This window comes from Rhipicephalus microplus, chromosome X, assembly GCF_043290135.1.
Source record: "Rhipicephalus microplus isolate Deutch F79 chromosome X, USDA_Rmic, whole genome shotgun sequence".
Taxonomy (NCBI): domain Eukaryota; kingdom Metazoa; phylum Arthropoda; class Arachnida; order Ixodida; family Ixodidae; genus Rhipicephalus; species Rhipicephalus microplus.
Genome location: NC_134710.1, coordinates 186,863,085 through 186,877,853, shown reverse-complemented (window position 1 = coordinate 186,877,853; position 14,769 = coordinate 186,863,085). Strand labels below are relative to the sequence as shown.

The following is a 14,769-nucleotide window of genomic DNA, read 5'->3' as shown; positions in this document are numbered from 1 at the left end:
GTCTCCAGTCACGCTGTGAGCAAGAAACACCTAACTGCTGTGAGCATTGTGCAAAGTGCTTCCCAGACAAACATCCGCACGTTTTTCGGTGCTGGACCCAACTTGCCGTGTTCCATGACTGCTACGACTACGAGTGAATGTGTATCGACTGTGTCAAGCACGAGTGCTGAAAGCGTGCCTGCTAAACCGGTGGCCGTCGCGCCTGACGGGAAGGCATCCTTAAATGGGTTTCTGGTCAAAAAATGTGTCACGAAAGCAGAAGTTGTTTGGTGTTTGAGCACTATAGCGACCCATGGATCGTTTCATTCAGCAGCAGCGTCAGCGGCGCTTTTTCTCATCATGTTCCCCACGTGCGACGTCGCGAAGAAGTTGCAACTTGGTAAGGACAAAGTTGGCTATACAATTTGTTACGGTATAGCCCCGTACTTCCGAAACAGGCTGCTATCAAAGCTGCATAGTGTCCCACATGTGGTCGTGGCTTTTGACGAGTCCCTGAACAAAATTGCTCAGAAAGAGCAAATGGACGTTTTGATCAGGTTTTGGGACCCAGCTGACTACGTTGTCAAAACCCGCTACCTGACGTCCTGTTTTTTAGGACACACTCGCGCAGAAGATTTAGCTGCCGCTTTCAAAAAGGCCACTGAGAACATTGAGCCGGCAAAAATACTTCAACTTTCGATGGATGGTCCAAACGTCAATTTGAAGTTGTTGAAGTCGTTGAAGCAAGAGTTTTCTGCGTCTGATGGAAATCAGAATATTGTGGACATTGGAAGCTGCGGACTGCACATTGTGAGTGGTGCATTTAAAACAGGCCACAATGTGACAAAGTGGAACACAGTAGTGTTTCTTAGAAGCTTGTACAACTTGTTCAAAAACGTCCCTGCACGCCGAGCCGACTATGTCAATTTCATAGGGAGCATACTGTTTCCGCTAAAGTTTTGCCCAGTGCGCTGGCTTTAAAATGGCAAGGCTCTTGCTAGGGCACTGCAAGTCCTCCCAAATGTGGTCAAATATGTTGAGCATGTCAAGAAAGAAAAGAAACTTCCAGCGTGTGGCAGCTATGCTCATGTCGAGACGGCTGTGAAAGACGAGATGCTGCCAGTAAAGCTGGCCTTTATGCTTTCAGTTTCAGAAGAATTGGAGCCATTTTTGGCTGAGTTTCAGACAGAAAAGCCGATGCTACCTTTTCTTGCAACAGCACTGGACGGCCTGTTGCGGTCACTGCTGGGACGAATCGTGCTAAAGGAAAAGCTGGATGCTGCAGGCACATTTTCAAAACTGATAAAAATTGATCTGGAGAACCCAAACAACATCATTGGTATAGCTGCCTTTGACATAGGCCTTGCCGCCAAAAGTGAGTTGCGAAAGATCACTAAACCATCTCACACTGCGGTGGTAAGTGTCAAAAAAGAATGCATCTTATTTATTAAGGCCTGTTCAGCAAAGATAATCGAAAGATCACCTCTGAAATACAAGCTGACAAGGGGGGCCAGTTGCTTAAACCCAGCAGTTTGTGCCGCTTCTGTGGAAGCTGGCCAGAAGCAGCTAAACATTGCACTTAAAGTACTTATAGAGCATGGGCGCCTTACAGGCCTACAAGGAGAGAGAGCAAGTAGATCATATGTACAAGTGTGCTCGAACAGCACTGCACAAGTGCGTTTGCGAAAATTTTATCGTGCAAGAGAGCGCTTGGAGAAGCTGTGGGTGGAACTCTGTGCAAGTTCTCATGAAGAGCTACTGCTGTTTGTGAAGATTGTGCTGTGCCTTTCACATGGAAATTCTTCCGTGGAGCGGGGATTTTCTGTGAACAAGGAATGTCTTGTGGAAAATATGAAGGAGGAGTCACTTGTAGCACAAAGGTTAGTGTACGATGAGGTGTCTGCAGCAGGTGGTGTTGCAGAAGTTGACGTAACAGACAAGATGATAGACATGGTTCGAAGTTCAAACATCAAATGGAAGGAAGACCTGGAGAGGAAAAAGAAGGAACGGTTGGACGTATTGGATGCTGAAAGGAAAAAGAAGAGGACTGCGGCTCTTGTGAAAGAGCTTGAATCAAAGAAGCAAAAACTGATGGAAGACGCACAGCTTCAGGTCTCCATGCTGCAGCAAGAGATTGAATCCTTGAAACAGTGAAGGCATTGCCGATGCAAGTAAACAAGCTTTTCTGTTTGTCGAGGGACAATTATTGTGTCTTTGAATATTTTATTTATTGTAAAAAATGCTTTCAGACAAGGGAATGCAATAAAGCAGCATGGTTTCCATTTTATATGAGCGCCTCATAATTTCTTTTTACCGCTCAGGAGTTTGTTTTCCAGTGCGCAGTTTCTTCCAAGCAGACGTACCGGTCATGGAATTTGCTTGAAATGGTCATGGAAAACCTGGAAAAGTCAGGGAATTTGGAAAAATGTAATTGGTAGACACCCTGTTAACTATTTTCTGTTGTCAAAAGTTCGTAATTAGTTCTTGCTGCCCATTGCTTTTTCAAAGGGTCGAGACAAGTCTGTTAAGGCTGTGGGCTATTGTCTGGTGTGGATTTGGGAGACAGATCTGGCATTCTTTTTTCTTTTACGTGGGCCATATGGGGCTATTGTGTCAGTAAAACATATGCACATGGCAACTCATGCATTTCAATTTCATGGCAGTTCGAAAATAATTTTTAAGGTCAGTATGACCAACTAGTGATATGGGTAAAGATAGCCTTTTGGCTGATAAGGGATAACTTTGCCTGCTGTTGGTTGTTTCCAAAGTTGGTAGGGCCCTAGCGACTAGGAAACTGGAAAAAAAAATCAGGGTTATATGTCATTTAGGCCATGACATCACAATAAATCTGACGTGCAGGTACCCTTTCAGTGAACACTGAATCCAACTCAAATGAACATGTGCAAATTTTCAGTGTACCATGTTTATGCTCCTGTGTTTCTGCAGTTCCAGCATAGCGTGAGTCATGATGTACTGGGATGTTGGCAGGAGTGAAACAGCTGCGCCATTAGTGTCATTGAGCACCAAACTCGCTTACCTTTTTAAAGGCTGCAATTGCTTCAGAAGCAGCTGTGAACGTTGATCCTAAGGACGTGGCCGCAATTGCTATGCGCACGCGAACATGGCAGAGCATCAGCGCGAATAGCTCGTGAACCCTTCCATAGCGGGAAGAGACGGCGAAAAGAGCATCTCTCCTTGTTTTGTAGAGCTATGCGATATCGGATTTAAGACAGTAGTTTGCTGCCAGCCCTACAATTTGTAGCAATCAGATTCGTTGCTTGCTATTGCCGTGAAACTTTCTTTATAACATGATGGCAGCGTTCGAAAAATAAATACAGAAATTATGGCAGTACGGAGCTCAAAAGAGGGTGGGGGGATGTCTGTTACGCGGAACAGCCTAGCAAAGAGGGGGGCATCTGGGTGCACCATTCGTTCACATGACTTTTCATTGAGCGTATGCACATATTCTCGTTCATTTGCCCACTGGGCTTCGCTCCTATCAACTCAGTGGTTCACGACCGTGCTTTTAGGTAAAAACGACAAATAAACATGGGCGGGTATACATAACTAAGAGAGTTGCAGTTGCACCGCAAGTGTGGAGCAATGAATGCAATAGGAGCGAATTGTAGGGTGATATGAACCATATTCCATAATCCAGCTTCAAGGCTCTTCTGCCAGGCTGTGCAACAAGATGGTTTTTGATAATTATAGGCATGAGTTATAAATCCTAGGCACATTGCAGAAAGAATGCTGGAATGTGTCACTATATTACATGCTCTTTTCACATCCACTATGATCTAATCGAGTGTTTTGGCCTGTTGTTGGTCCCGTCAATTGGAGATGCAAGTCGAAGACAATTTTTTAAAATATTCACCCTCGAGCACTGAAGTTCGAACTGTTTATAGAACTTTTTATGCTAACTTCAAATATATTATTAGTTTTCTTGCAAGTTGCACACTTTTAGTCCTGCAACATGATAAAGTGAAAACCTTGAGTCTTTTGTCTCACCGCCCCTTTTCTTTTCGTCACTAAACATCCATATTGTAACCACTCCTGTAATGTCTCAAACATGAGACAGCAGCATCTGTAAATAAATAAAAAAATAAATAATTGTTTACCATTGGTAGTTCGTAATGTTTCAAATAAAGTGTAGAATGCAGAAAACTAATGAGGAAGTGCATGCAAAATATGTAATCGACGTGAAGATTAATAGCCGTGAAAAAGTCCATATATTTCCTACCCCTAGGAAAGGTTTATATAGAATTTTTTTATTATATAAATATCTTGAAATTTAAATGAGATAATTGCATTTCTCATTCTTTGAAAAAAAATTTGGGCAAAATATGCATATTTTAGCACCAGAAGTGGCCGAAAAGGAACGGGCACATTGAAAAAAAAAAAGGCAAATTTTGTGCTTTGAGAAAGCTAAAATTGAATGTTTCTTTATGAAAGATGTTTAGATACGATTAAATTTTCACAATATAGAAAGCAATCCTTGCAGAGGCTACTGCCACTAAAATGCACCAACACCATAATTTTGTCCCTTATGGCTCTATCGAGCTGACTCCTCCCAGGCATTTCCCCCGCTCACAGGCAGGGCCATGAAACACTTGCCAAACTTCTTCCGCTCCATCTGGCCAAGCCTTGTGCCGACTGCGAGCTAGGGAGAAGCTCGACAGGACTTTGAAGTCTAAACAAGTCCAGTGTCGAGGGACGGAACCGTGCCGATGCCATTGAGGTTCTTGTGGCCGTGTTTGCGCCATGTACAGTCTTACGTAACGGCAAAGTTGTCCTTGCCAACTTCCCTCACTGTAAGCTCCCTGCACTTCGCAAGATTGGCGCAGATAGCATCCATTGCCGCATCACGGACTTTACAGCTAATGGCGATGAGTGACTTATCATACATTGCTTTTGTAAGCCAAGAGTAGACCTCTGCCTGTTTGAAAACAGTGTGATGTCAGAGAGAACACCCCGCGCATCATTCCTTCCCTCGGAGCAGGTGCTGGTTGGCAAGAAGTTCTGCCGGCGGGATCTTTCTGCATAGCAGCACTGCGTGTGTCGACATCCTTTTGACAAGAATCTGTTGAAAGGATTTCATAGATAATTTTCTGCGCAGTTACCTTGTTGCGTCCAATGCGTGCGTGTTTGTGTACTTATTTCTCTCTTTTAAACCTGATACACAACTTATAACGTGCATTGTCACTTTAAAAGATTGAGCCGTAAAGTTACCCATATATGAGAAACAAGAATTTCCTCCGTTTCCATTATGATGTCTGCGGTACTAGGAGTACTACATTTAATGGCTTCGCGTATTCCCCGAGGGCCAGTACATATGCAGCTTTGACCAAGCTAAAGCATGCTAATAGCTAAAACAGCTAATACCTTTATTCCCAGAAATTATGTGCTTTTTTTTTCTGCATGCAGCACAAACCCTGAAATGTGCAATACTCGCAGATGATCGCGTCAAATGCATTTTCTTTGTTTACTAAAATGTGGAAACGTGAAGTTCCGTTGACAACCGGTTACTGCCACTGGCTCGTAATGAGTGCTAATGTTTTTGCAAACAAGACGCATCATTATTCACACACTGCACACAACATTGGCAGTTTCACCATTCATAAATGTGAACCAATATTGTCAATCTTTCAATGCACACTTCATTAGACTGCACATTTTTGAAGACTGTGCTGCTGTTCCTCGCACAGGCCATCGTGTTTGATCACTTCTTTACAATAATAGCCAGCCAGCATGGCAACTATTTCGTCACACAGTTTAGTACACACCTTCAGCAATCCCACTCCTGTACTAAAGTGTGCCAAATCAAATTTACTGCACCATCCTGATAATATAAATGGAAATGGTGCCAAACTGCACTGAAGTCTGATTTGGAAGCGTCTATCATCGGCGATATCTACGCCGGCATGTCAAAACATGTGCACCTTTTTTTCGGGGGCCACCAACGTCACAATCTCGTACCTAGAGTTATTTAGATGAATAAACGGTGGTCACGCTTGCATCCTAAATAATCCACGAGGCTATGTTTGGTGCTGACGCAACGTTTGTTGTGCGATTCCGCTTAACAGCGAAACGTGCTCTCCACAGGGGCTCGTGACGCCTAGTCCAATTGGGAGCGTGAAACTGTGGCGGCGATTCATCGGCGGATGTCGTCTGTTCCACGAACGCTGCTGATAGCTTGCTTGAAGAGTTGCGCGGCACGTAAATGAAGGGATTTTCACTAATAACTTCTCGCGTGCCACCATAATATCTGTCACGTCCACTTCTGGATATCGGACTCTGATTTTCTGTGCTTCGCGTCTGCAGAAGAACACGTGAATGATGGGAATGTGCTGGCACTTTTCCTCTAATATACTTTATTCCTCGATATCCATTCAGAAAAGTTTTTTCGTGAAGCCTTTTTACAGCACATTCGTGTTTGTAATCGCTGTTACGCTAAAAGCCCCCAAAAGACCCTGCCCTTTCGAACTTGATATTAATAAAATCTGAATAAAAAATTTTGGGATGTTATCTCATTGATGAAAGCATGCATCTTGGTCGGAGCAGCCCCAATTTGGTTTTAATACATGCAGCTTTCAGTAGTGGGGTTTATCGCTGGAAGCTCTGGTGTCGGAAGGCCCACTGTGAAGTGGCTACCCCATGTTACACGCACGCCCCTCACTTTCCAGGGTCAGTAGCGTATGGTTAAAAAGAAAAAAAGTTAAACATCACTTCATCGCATTCATTACTTAATTCTTTTAGGGGTGGTGAAGGCTGCGTCGCTCGAGCGACTCGGTCGATGACCTACGCTATATCTTGAGGCATGAGACTGCACGTAAACTTTTTCTGCTATTAACCTCTGCTTCGCGTTTCGGATAGCTGAGAGCATGAAAATCGCTTCGGCAACTGGGGTGATCATTCATTGTCCCTTTACCCAGCGTTCTTTTGACTTGCACGATATCGGGTCCAAAATGCGTATACAATTTGTCACGATCACATTAGCTCTTAGCAATGAATGTGATACCAATAAATTGTGTTTTTATACCAAATAGTTAGGCTTGTCGTCATCCGCGAGGTGCACTAGCGGCAGGGTTGCCATTTCGGAGGTCCGCACACTCTCTGCACGCGCAGAAAACTTTCTGCAAGTGCGGTGTTCGATATCCTTAAAGCAACTACAGACCCTCCCCCCCCCCCTTAACTCCTCTTGCAAGCTTATGCATGTACAGATAGAATCAGGCTTGTCTAGAGCGCCCAGCCAGGTGCTCCATCTGCTGGAATTTTTTTTTGTTTTAACAAATATGTAAAAAGAGAAGCCGTAATGGTACCAAACATGGTCATATTGCGTGTTAAGTCTTGTGCTATAATGTAAGCATCAACGAAAGCTTGTAGCTAACGTGAGATAGAAGCCGCGGCCAAGAACACTGTCGACAGGCACGCGTTTCACTGCTCTAGATAAGAGTGATTTGCAACGGTGAACAGCGCACCGAATGGACCTCCAAAATGTTGCGATTGTGGTGTGGCCGCCTTGCGATCAAGGTTCAGTGCACTCCCCTATATGGTCGCTCCAGAAAGCGAAGCACTTTCGCCCAGTCACTTCGCATTGAGAGTACAAGGGAGAAGGGTATACCAGCTGTTTTTAATGCCTGCCAAATAGCGAGCGTGCCAGCAATCGCATCTTTAACGTCAAAGTTCATATGACAAGCCCCCGTCCCTTGCTGTCTTTGATTCCTTCCTGCTCCTTGAAAACGGGTGGCGCCTGACCCCCTCCCCTTTCAAAGCTAGGTGCCCCCCCCCCCCCCTTATAAAATGCAATATTTTTCTTGCTATGCCCCTGGCGATGGCAAAATTCAGTCGAAGATATTGATAAAATTGCTATATCAATAAAAACAAAATGGCTCTTGCCTTCAAGTTGTCTTGGGCGAATGCATTAGGTGCTCCTTGAGGTCTCATTGCTTTCTAGGCACTATAGGGGGTTTTTGGTGTATAGACAGAATGTCCCAGCAACATAAAAGACCGCTGCAAAAAGGAAATGAAGTTTGGTAAATCGTTCAGTTTCAGCACAGAGCGATGAGTGCTGGAGGAGGTTGGCTTAATGAGACTAGCTAAATGATGTCATGTTAAACCCAGCAATATAATCAACTGCGAAGAAAAAGAACCTTGTTTATCCTTGAATTCATGTTGGAGAAATGCAGTTTGTACTGTGTGAGTCTCTAGCTTTCTATGTCACTGCGTTTTTCTACCAAACCTGCTGATAACCACTACATGAGTGCATTCAGAATGTTACCTCGTGAAGTACTATTTTACTCAACCAGTATTCTGTCTTTTTCCTACAAAAATGATCACTGAACAACTTTTTCTAAAATGCTCAACAGCATGACATTATTTTTTCATCGACTGAAATATGGTGTGCTCCGAAGATCTCTGGTGTCATGAGGTTTGCAATTAATCAAAATATTTTTGGCTCTTCACAAGAGCTCCAGAATAATTATTTATGTTCTTGAATGTACGTGCTACTTTCTTCTCCTTCAGGATGTAAAGTTAGGTGCTCGGGATTGCTCCAAAATGGAAAATTTTGCTGCTTTAAAGTGCTTCAAAATAGAAAATATTGCTTCTCCAAACTACTTGTCCAGGCCGTCCAATTTTGTGCTCGCGGCGATCGGCTAAAACGTTTATGCTGTTATGGTGAATATATGGCGAATTGTGTGCGGCCCGCAACGCAACGCCACTTGCCACACATTGTGTGCCCACCAACACGGAAAAGGAAATCGCATGCTCAACCAAGGAAGCGCAAGCCAAACCCCATACAATCCCTAGCAGACAAGTAGATGCTGCAGTGGTGCATCAGTTCTGTCACTTCAACTTTGCAAAAATAGTCACACAAACAATGTTGCCATTCATTTTGGCAAGCGAGGTGAATGTTTGAAGGCAAGCTATAAAATTTATTTGAATAGATTCTGCGAAACTCTCAAGCCTGTAGTTTGGCATGAATGTCGCAAACAAGGAAATGAACGTACCCTGTAAATTTCATTGAGATTCATTGACCTCGAAAAATCGCCAGGGTTGGCTTCTATACTCTGCTACGAATACTGAATACTATGGTGTTTCTCATTATCATATTGTAGTTTTGGGACATTGAATCCAACAAATGTAATTTAGGAATTTAGATTAACTTGTCAGAAATTGAAAATAGGAAAGTTAAAGAAACTTTGAATTGTAATTCACTGGGCATTCAGCATGGTTGCTGCGGAAAGGTGCCATTCTTTGTGTGCCTACTCACAGAAACACAAGAGCAGGCATACAAGAAATGGGGACGAATGCAAAGACGAGACTGCCTTCATCTTTAACAATGTATGTTCGCCGTTTTGTTTTCATCGTGTGGCAACAACAAGCTCAAATATGCACTCATCTCATCGTCTTCATTTTTGGGCAGTGGTGCCGCAGCCAAAGCTCTGACCTGCGCTTTCGCGGCAGCTAGCTGCGGCGTCCCGTGGTAAAGACGTAAAAAAGGCTAGAAGCGTGTTGGTGTTCCTGTCCAAAGAATGTAGTAGCGAGCAAAGCCAAAGCTGTGACCCACGCTTTCGCAACAGCCAGCTGCGGTGTCCCGTCCGTTCACGTGTGAAGACATACGCGAGTTGTTTTGATGAAAATAGATTTTTTCGCTAGTCGTTTTGATGATGAAAAATTTCCGGGAGCATTTGCGCTCCCCCTTTTAGACTCTCACCTTAGTGAGAAACTTTACCCTTGTGGGTACAGCCACTTAAGCTAATATGAGACTGCAACGTCGATGTTTGCGCTTGCCTTTGGACCCCCCCCCCTCCCCTCCCCTCTTGTTTTGTGCAATTTGTTTTTGTTTTGTCTTTTGTTGCAAACAACTGGGAAAATAATTCAGAGCGTCAATTTCACTTACATGATTATGCTTGCCTCTAAAGGCAAATCCATCACAGCTACGAAAAAAAAAATCGCTGCCCCTTTCCCGCTCGGGGGTTTTACGAATTTCTCTGTTACCAGGATGGCAAGTATGTATTCTGCTTAAAAACCTTGCAGTATGTTTCCGGCATTTTTTCACTGTAATGTTTACAGGCTATGATATATTTTTATGCAGATCCAGTTTCTAAGGAGCAACAACAAAAATTCATGGATAGGCGGACAGCTCACAGTGGGTCGCCTCCTCCTGTATCTGCAGGTGAGAATGCTGTCATTCTTCTGGCTGTTGCTGCTTGAATTTTCAAAAATAGTCAAAATCTAAGCCCTGTTATTTATGTGCAGTCTGACAGCACTGACTTTGACAGAGTCCCTTGCTACCTCTGACATTCAGCCACTTCCATCTTAATAATGGCCACTTTTATTTGCTAGCATCACAGTTGTAACCTTCCATGCTTCTTCACACCAATGAAATTACATGATGGCACGGTAGGCGGCATCATGGCTCAAGCACATTTGAACCTGCGTGTACAAAGAGGAACACGTCTCCAAGATGCGCTTGAGAGACTACCATTTATGATATAGCGACCATTAAAACAACTACATTGAAAAGAAAAAAATCTACCCTGACTGAAGGTATAATGATAATAGTGTTGACTGAAAAACAAAGTGGGGGGGGGGGGATGTTCTGTAGAATGTTTTCTCAAAAGGAAGAGTGCACTTGGCATAGAGATAGTGAATACTGATCCAAACATATAAGTTTTTTTTTTTTTTTGCTTTCATATACCCTAGGTTTTTGATACACAACTCTTATTCGTAATAAACCTGTCAGTGTTTTTTCATCCCCAAATTTTTGAGGCTACACAGCTGATCTGTGAAAGTCAAGCCAGTGGAAAGTTTAACATGACTGTTTCAGTCTGGTGGAGTGTCACAGAAGTAGTGATTTAAGTCTGATATCTCTATCGAGTCTACTACTGATATCTCTATCGAGTCTACTAAAACAAAATAGGTTGACCTTATTTTTAGTTCTGGTAGCCCCATGACATCTAATTTCTTATGGGTGCCTGTTCGGAGTACTCCTCTATGGGGGGGTTTCTGATCTGCTCTGGGAATCTTATCCGCTACTTACTGCATTGCCACCGTTGGGGTTTTTCTAAATGGTATATGTGTACACGAACCTGGTTCTCTGTTGTTTTTTGGATTTCATCTTGAAAGGGGGCTCCATATAATTCTGTGAAGTTTCCTTGTCGCACCTTAAACCACTGCGGCTAGGTGAAGTAAGTGAGCTTCCGTCGCTACTATGGGAGGCAAAGAACTACTGCCATCGAATGCCTTTTGGGAAACAGGTACAAGCCCACTTCTGGTTTGGTGTTCGGCAGAATGAAGTGCATGGTCGCTGGGAGGGTTTTTATGTTGTGGGAAATTGAAGTCATGGGACCCCCAGTCCTAAAATGAAGGCCATCTTTTATTTTGCTTTCTTGAGCTTGAAAAGTCGGTCTGTGACAGGTAATGGTAGCTGGGTAATTGTTGTTGGTACTGCAGATCTTACTGTGCGTCTTTCAACTACTTTTTCGTATTGGGCTTCGAGGTAACTGTTACTCATGGTGGGAATGGGATGTGATTTGGCAAAATGTAGACACATGACAAATGCCGCTTTCTATTATAATATTGCTCACATACTGCGAGTATCCACTTGGGCCTTGGACTTGGCAGCAAGAATTTCGATTTTTCGGTAGTGCATTGATAGCAAATGCTTTAAGTGCAGTAGTAAGCGAAACTCTGTATGTGGATGCAGGTGGTGCTCCTGTTGGCTCCAATGCTCTTGGCATGCTGCCAACGTCACCGGTCACGTCACCCAGCGTTGCTGCACTGGGCAGCACCACCTCGACATAGGGGGTCAAGGGTCACCAGAGCAGATGTGCCCCGGAAAGTGGGCGCCTGCCACTGGAAAGGCGGAAGGGAGCACCGGGCATGCCCTGCTGGCCGGCCAGCACTCGTTCACCAGATGGCTTCTTCCTTCCCCTCTTCCCACCACCTGTGTCAACAGATCAGTCCCTGCGTGGACTGCAACCAGGGCCCTTAACTGAAGAAAAACACAATAGTCTGTCAAGACCAGGGTGTGGGCTAGGCTAAGTCTGCCTTTTGTGTTTCTTATTTGCACATCTGATCTATCTTCGTTCAAATTGGGAAATCTAGCTGTTACAAGCGGTGTCGAGTGTGGGCAACTAAGTTCTAGATGCAGGGCGCCTGTTCCTTCCTCCCATCTCTCGTTGAACCCTCGTACACACTGTTTCTTGCTTCTCTCTTTGCTTTTTGTGCGTATGACTGTTGTGTGACATTTGCAGCTTTTCTTGTGAAGTGCCTGCTTTTCCATCTTAATTTTAATTTTTCATGCATTCACAGTTTGGCTGCAAATGTACAGTAGTTAAGACTGCCTTGTTTGTTTTTGCCCGTTGGCTTTTTTTTCTGTTTATCTCTAGTAAGACTTTGTGAAGAACAGAGAAAGTCTTCATTCTGCCAGCTTGAAATGCTTAGGTATTTCACGCTGCATAGCGGTTCACACTCGCGAGTGACTGAGTCTCCCATGTACGCATGTTGTTTTCCTCGTCCCTTGAATGTTCGATCCATTTCATTTTGGTGTGTGCTTTGATTGCGATGTGCATCTGCCAGCTGGTGTGTGTGATATTGGCTTCATATCCTGGGAAGGTGAAGCAAAGCAACATCAAATAAACTCTACCTTCATTTTTTCCCCTGGTCACGGGTTGTAGGTTTTAAGATTTCCCATGTCCGATTTATTTTATTTGTGTGTGTGTGTGTGTGTGTGTGTGTGTGTGTGTGTGTGTGTGTGTGTGTGTATTACTCATTGGTTGCAAGTGTTGGGAAATGCTTTGTGTGTAGGCAAACTGTCTTCAAGAGCTAGGCCAGTCCCAAAGAGTTTTTTGAAAGTGCCGATGAGCTCGAGCTTCTGCCTATGCTTTACTCCGCCACAGCTATGCAGATGCCGTTGCAAAGTCAATGGGCAGCTGACAATTGTTCAGACTTTTCTAAAGGACCTTTGCGATCGTGATGTGGTTATAATTTGCAACATGTGGAGATGTTTCTGCTTAGCTCATGAAATTGTGAAAAAGGACTTTGGCACTGACATGCTGAACAGGACGATGTTGTCCCTCTTGTGGTATGATGAATAGAGTTTAGAACTCTTGTGAAATTGAGGACATTCATACCCCTGCAAGAGTCCTGTCTGGTTTGTACCTGCCTTTATTAAATTGCAGTTACGTAATCTAGCTTTTGCTGTTTGGGAAAGCTTTCTTGGTTACACTATAGCAAGCACTCATCAGTGGCCAATCACGCTATGACACACCGGTACAGCCATATCGGTGGCAAAGTGTGTGTTGCTGTTAATTTTGTTCCGAGGCTGTGCTGCTAGCAGTTTAATTAGTGCAAAAAACCAGTCTGCATTTTGCCATTTGGCTAGTCTGAGTGTATACGAACTTTGAAATTTCGAGCAAGCCCTCCCTCCGATCTCGGAGCAACAAGCACGCCTTCCTAACCAGAACCCCCCTCTCTCGACATTACACACTTGCATCACCATGCGGCGCGTCCATGCAAAACGCTGGCTGGCTTGAGCAGTCTTGCTCAGCTGCACAATCACTAAGCACCAGTACCTGAAATTTGTTGCCAGAATTTTGTCCGCATTATGATTGCAACCGAGCTTGGTGCAAGATGCCCGTGACGATATTCAGCGTCCAGTCATTAAAAGCTTGGCCTTCGGTATCTCTTTTCCAAATGCTACAAGTGACGATGTCAGCCGCAGAAAGTCCAGCCAGCTCCATTTTGGGAAGACGCTAAACCGCAAAGTTGATGCCTCCTTCGTTAGGATCATCACCACCCATATTTGTGCTTTTCTGTTTCACTCCACCGATTCTCTCCCTTGCCCAACGCTGTTAGTTAGGTGAGGTTGCCTCGCCAATCATAGTGCAGCCCTCCCTCTGCTACCATTTCTTTTAAACAGCTAATATTTGGGACTTGTTACAGTAATTTGTAGATGTGCATTTTGAAATACCGAAATTAAATCGTAATTTTTTTAATGCATCATATAATTAATGTTAGCGTCGTTAATACAGAGCGCTTTTGCGTCAGTTCGAGACGCCCTTGCAGCTCAACAGCGGCTTAGCGTCCGAGACTACGTGCACTCAAGGTTCAGCGACGCGGAACACCTCGTTTTCAAATACATAGTGTGCACGTGCGTCACGCAGCGCCGATTCGTCACTTCCGAAATGCACCACCGACATGCCCGGGTACCTACTGACTCCGTGGCCGACCGCTACCGTGTTGTTTCGTCGTGCATGCGCCCGTTCAGTTTTGCGTAACGATGCAAGTTTGAGCAATTATCAGCTGATATAGCAGTCCACGAAGAGGGAACAGAGCGTCAGGGTGTTCTGTTTGCCAAAAGTTATTACCTAAAATTGAAAACGCACATTGCGATTTTCCGAAAAACACCGGCATGTTTGGTTGGCGCAGATTAACAGAAGCGGCTTGAAAAACCGGTGATATTTGCGTCTTCAGGTGTAACTTCATTACGGGTACATGCTATATCAAAGCACGTACCTGCAAACAGAAACAGGTAATGTATATACAAACTTCTCCGCGACTGCTGCGTTCATAATCGCGGGGATTAGGGTATTGCATTCAAACAAACTGTAAAAATGGATGTGAAATGCTCTTCGTTCACTCACGATTTGATGTATAGCCGATTGGTTCGAGTGGGGGGGGGGGGGTCAGGTTTTTAAAAAATTGGTCGATTGATTCCCTAAAACGGTCTCCACATCATTTTCAGGGACATTAGCGCACAACAACAACAGTAATATACAAGGT

At 44.1% G+C, this 14,769-nt stretch overlaps 1 protein-coding gene across 4 annotated transcripts in view; it reads left to right on the top strand.

The window, feature by feature from the left end:
- CkIIalpha (casein kinase II subunit alpha) overlaps nt 1-13,178 on the top strand; it is a 77,334-nt gene extending 64,156 nt beyond the window's left edge. For all 4 annotated transcript variants that reach the window (XM_037428747.2, XM_037428750.2, XM_037428746.2 and 1 more), the window contains 2 exons: nt 10,076-10,156; nt 11,690-13,178. In XM_037428747.2, coding sequence (XP_037284644.1) covers nt 10,076-10,156; nt 11,690-11,787 — 179 coding nt within the window. In that variant the 3' untranslated portion in view covers nt 11,788-13,178. The remainder of the gene's footprint in view (nt 1-10,075; nt 10,157-11,689) is intronic.
- The last annotated feature ends 1,591 nt before the right edge of the window (nt 13,179-14,769 follow it).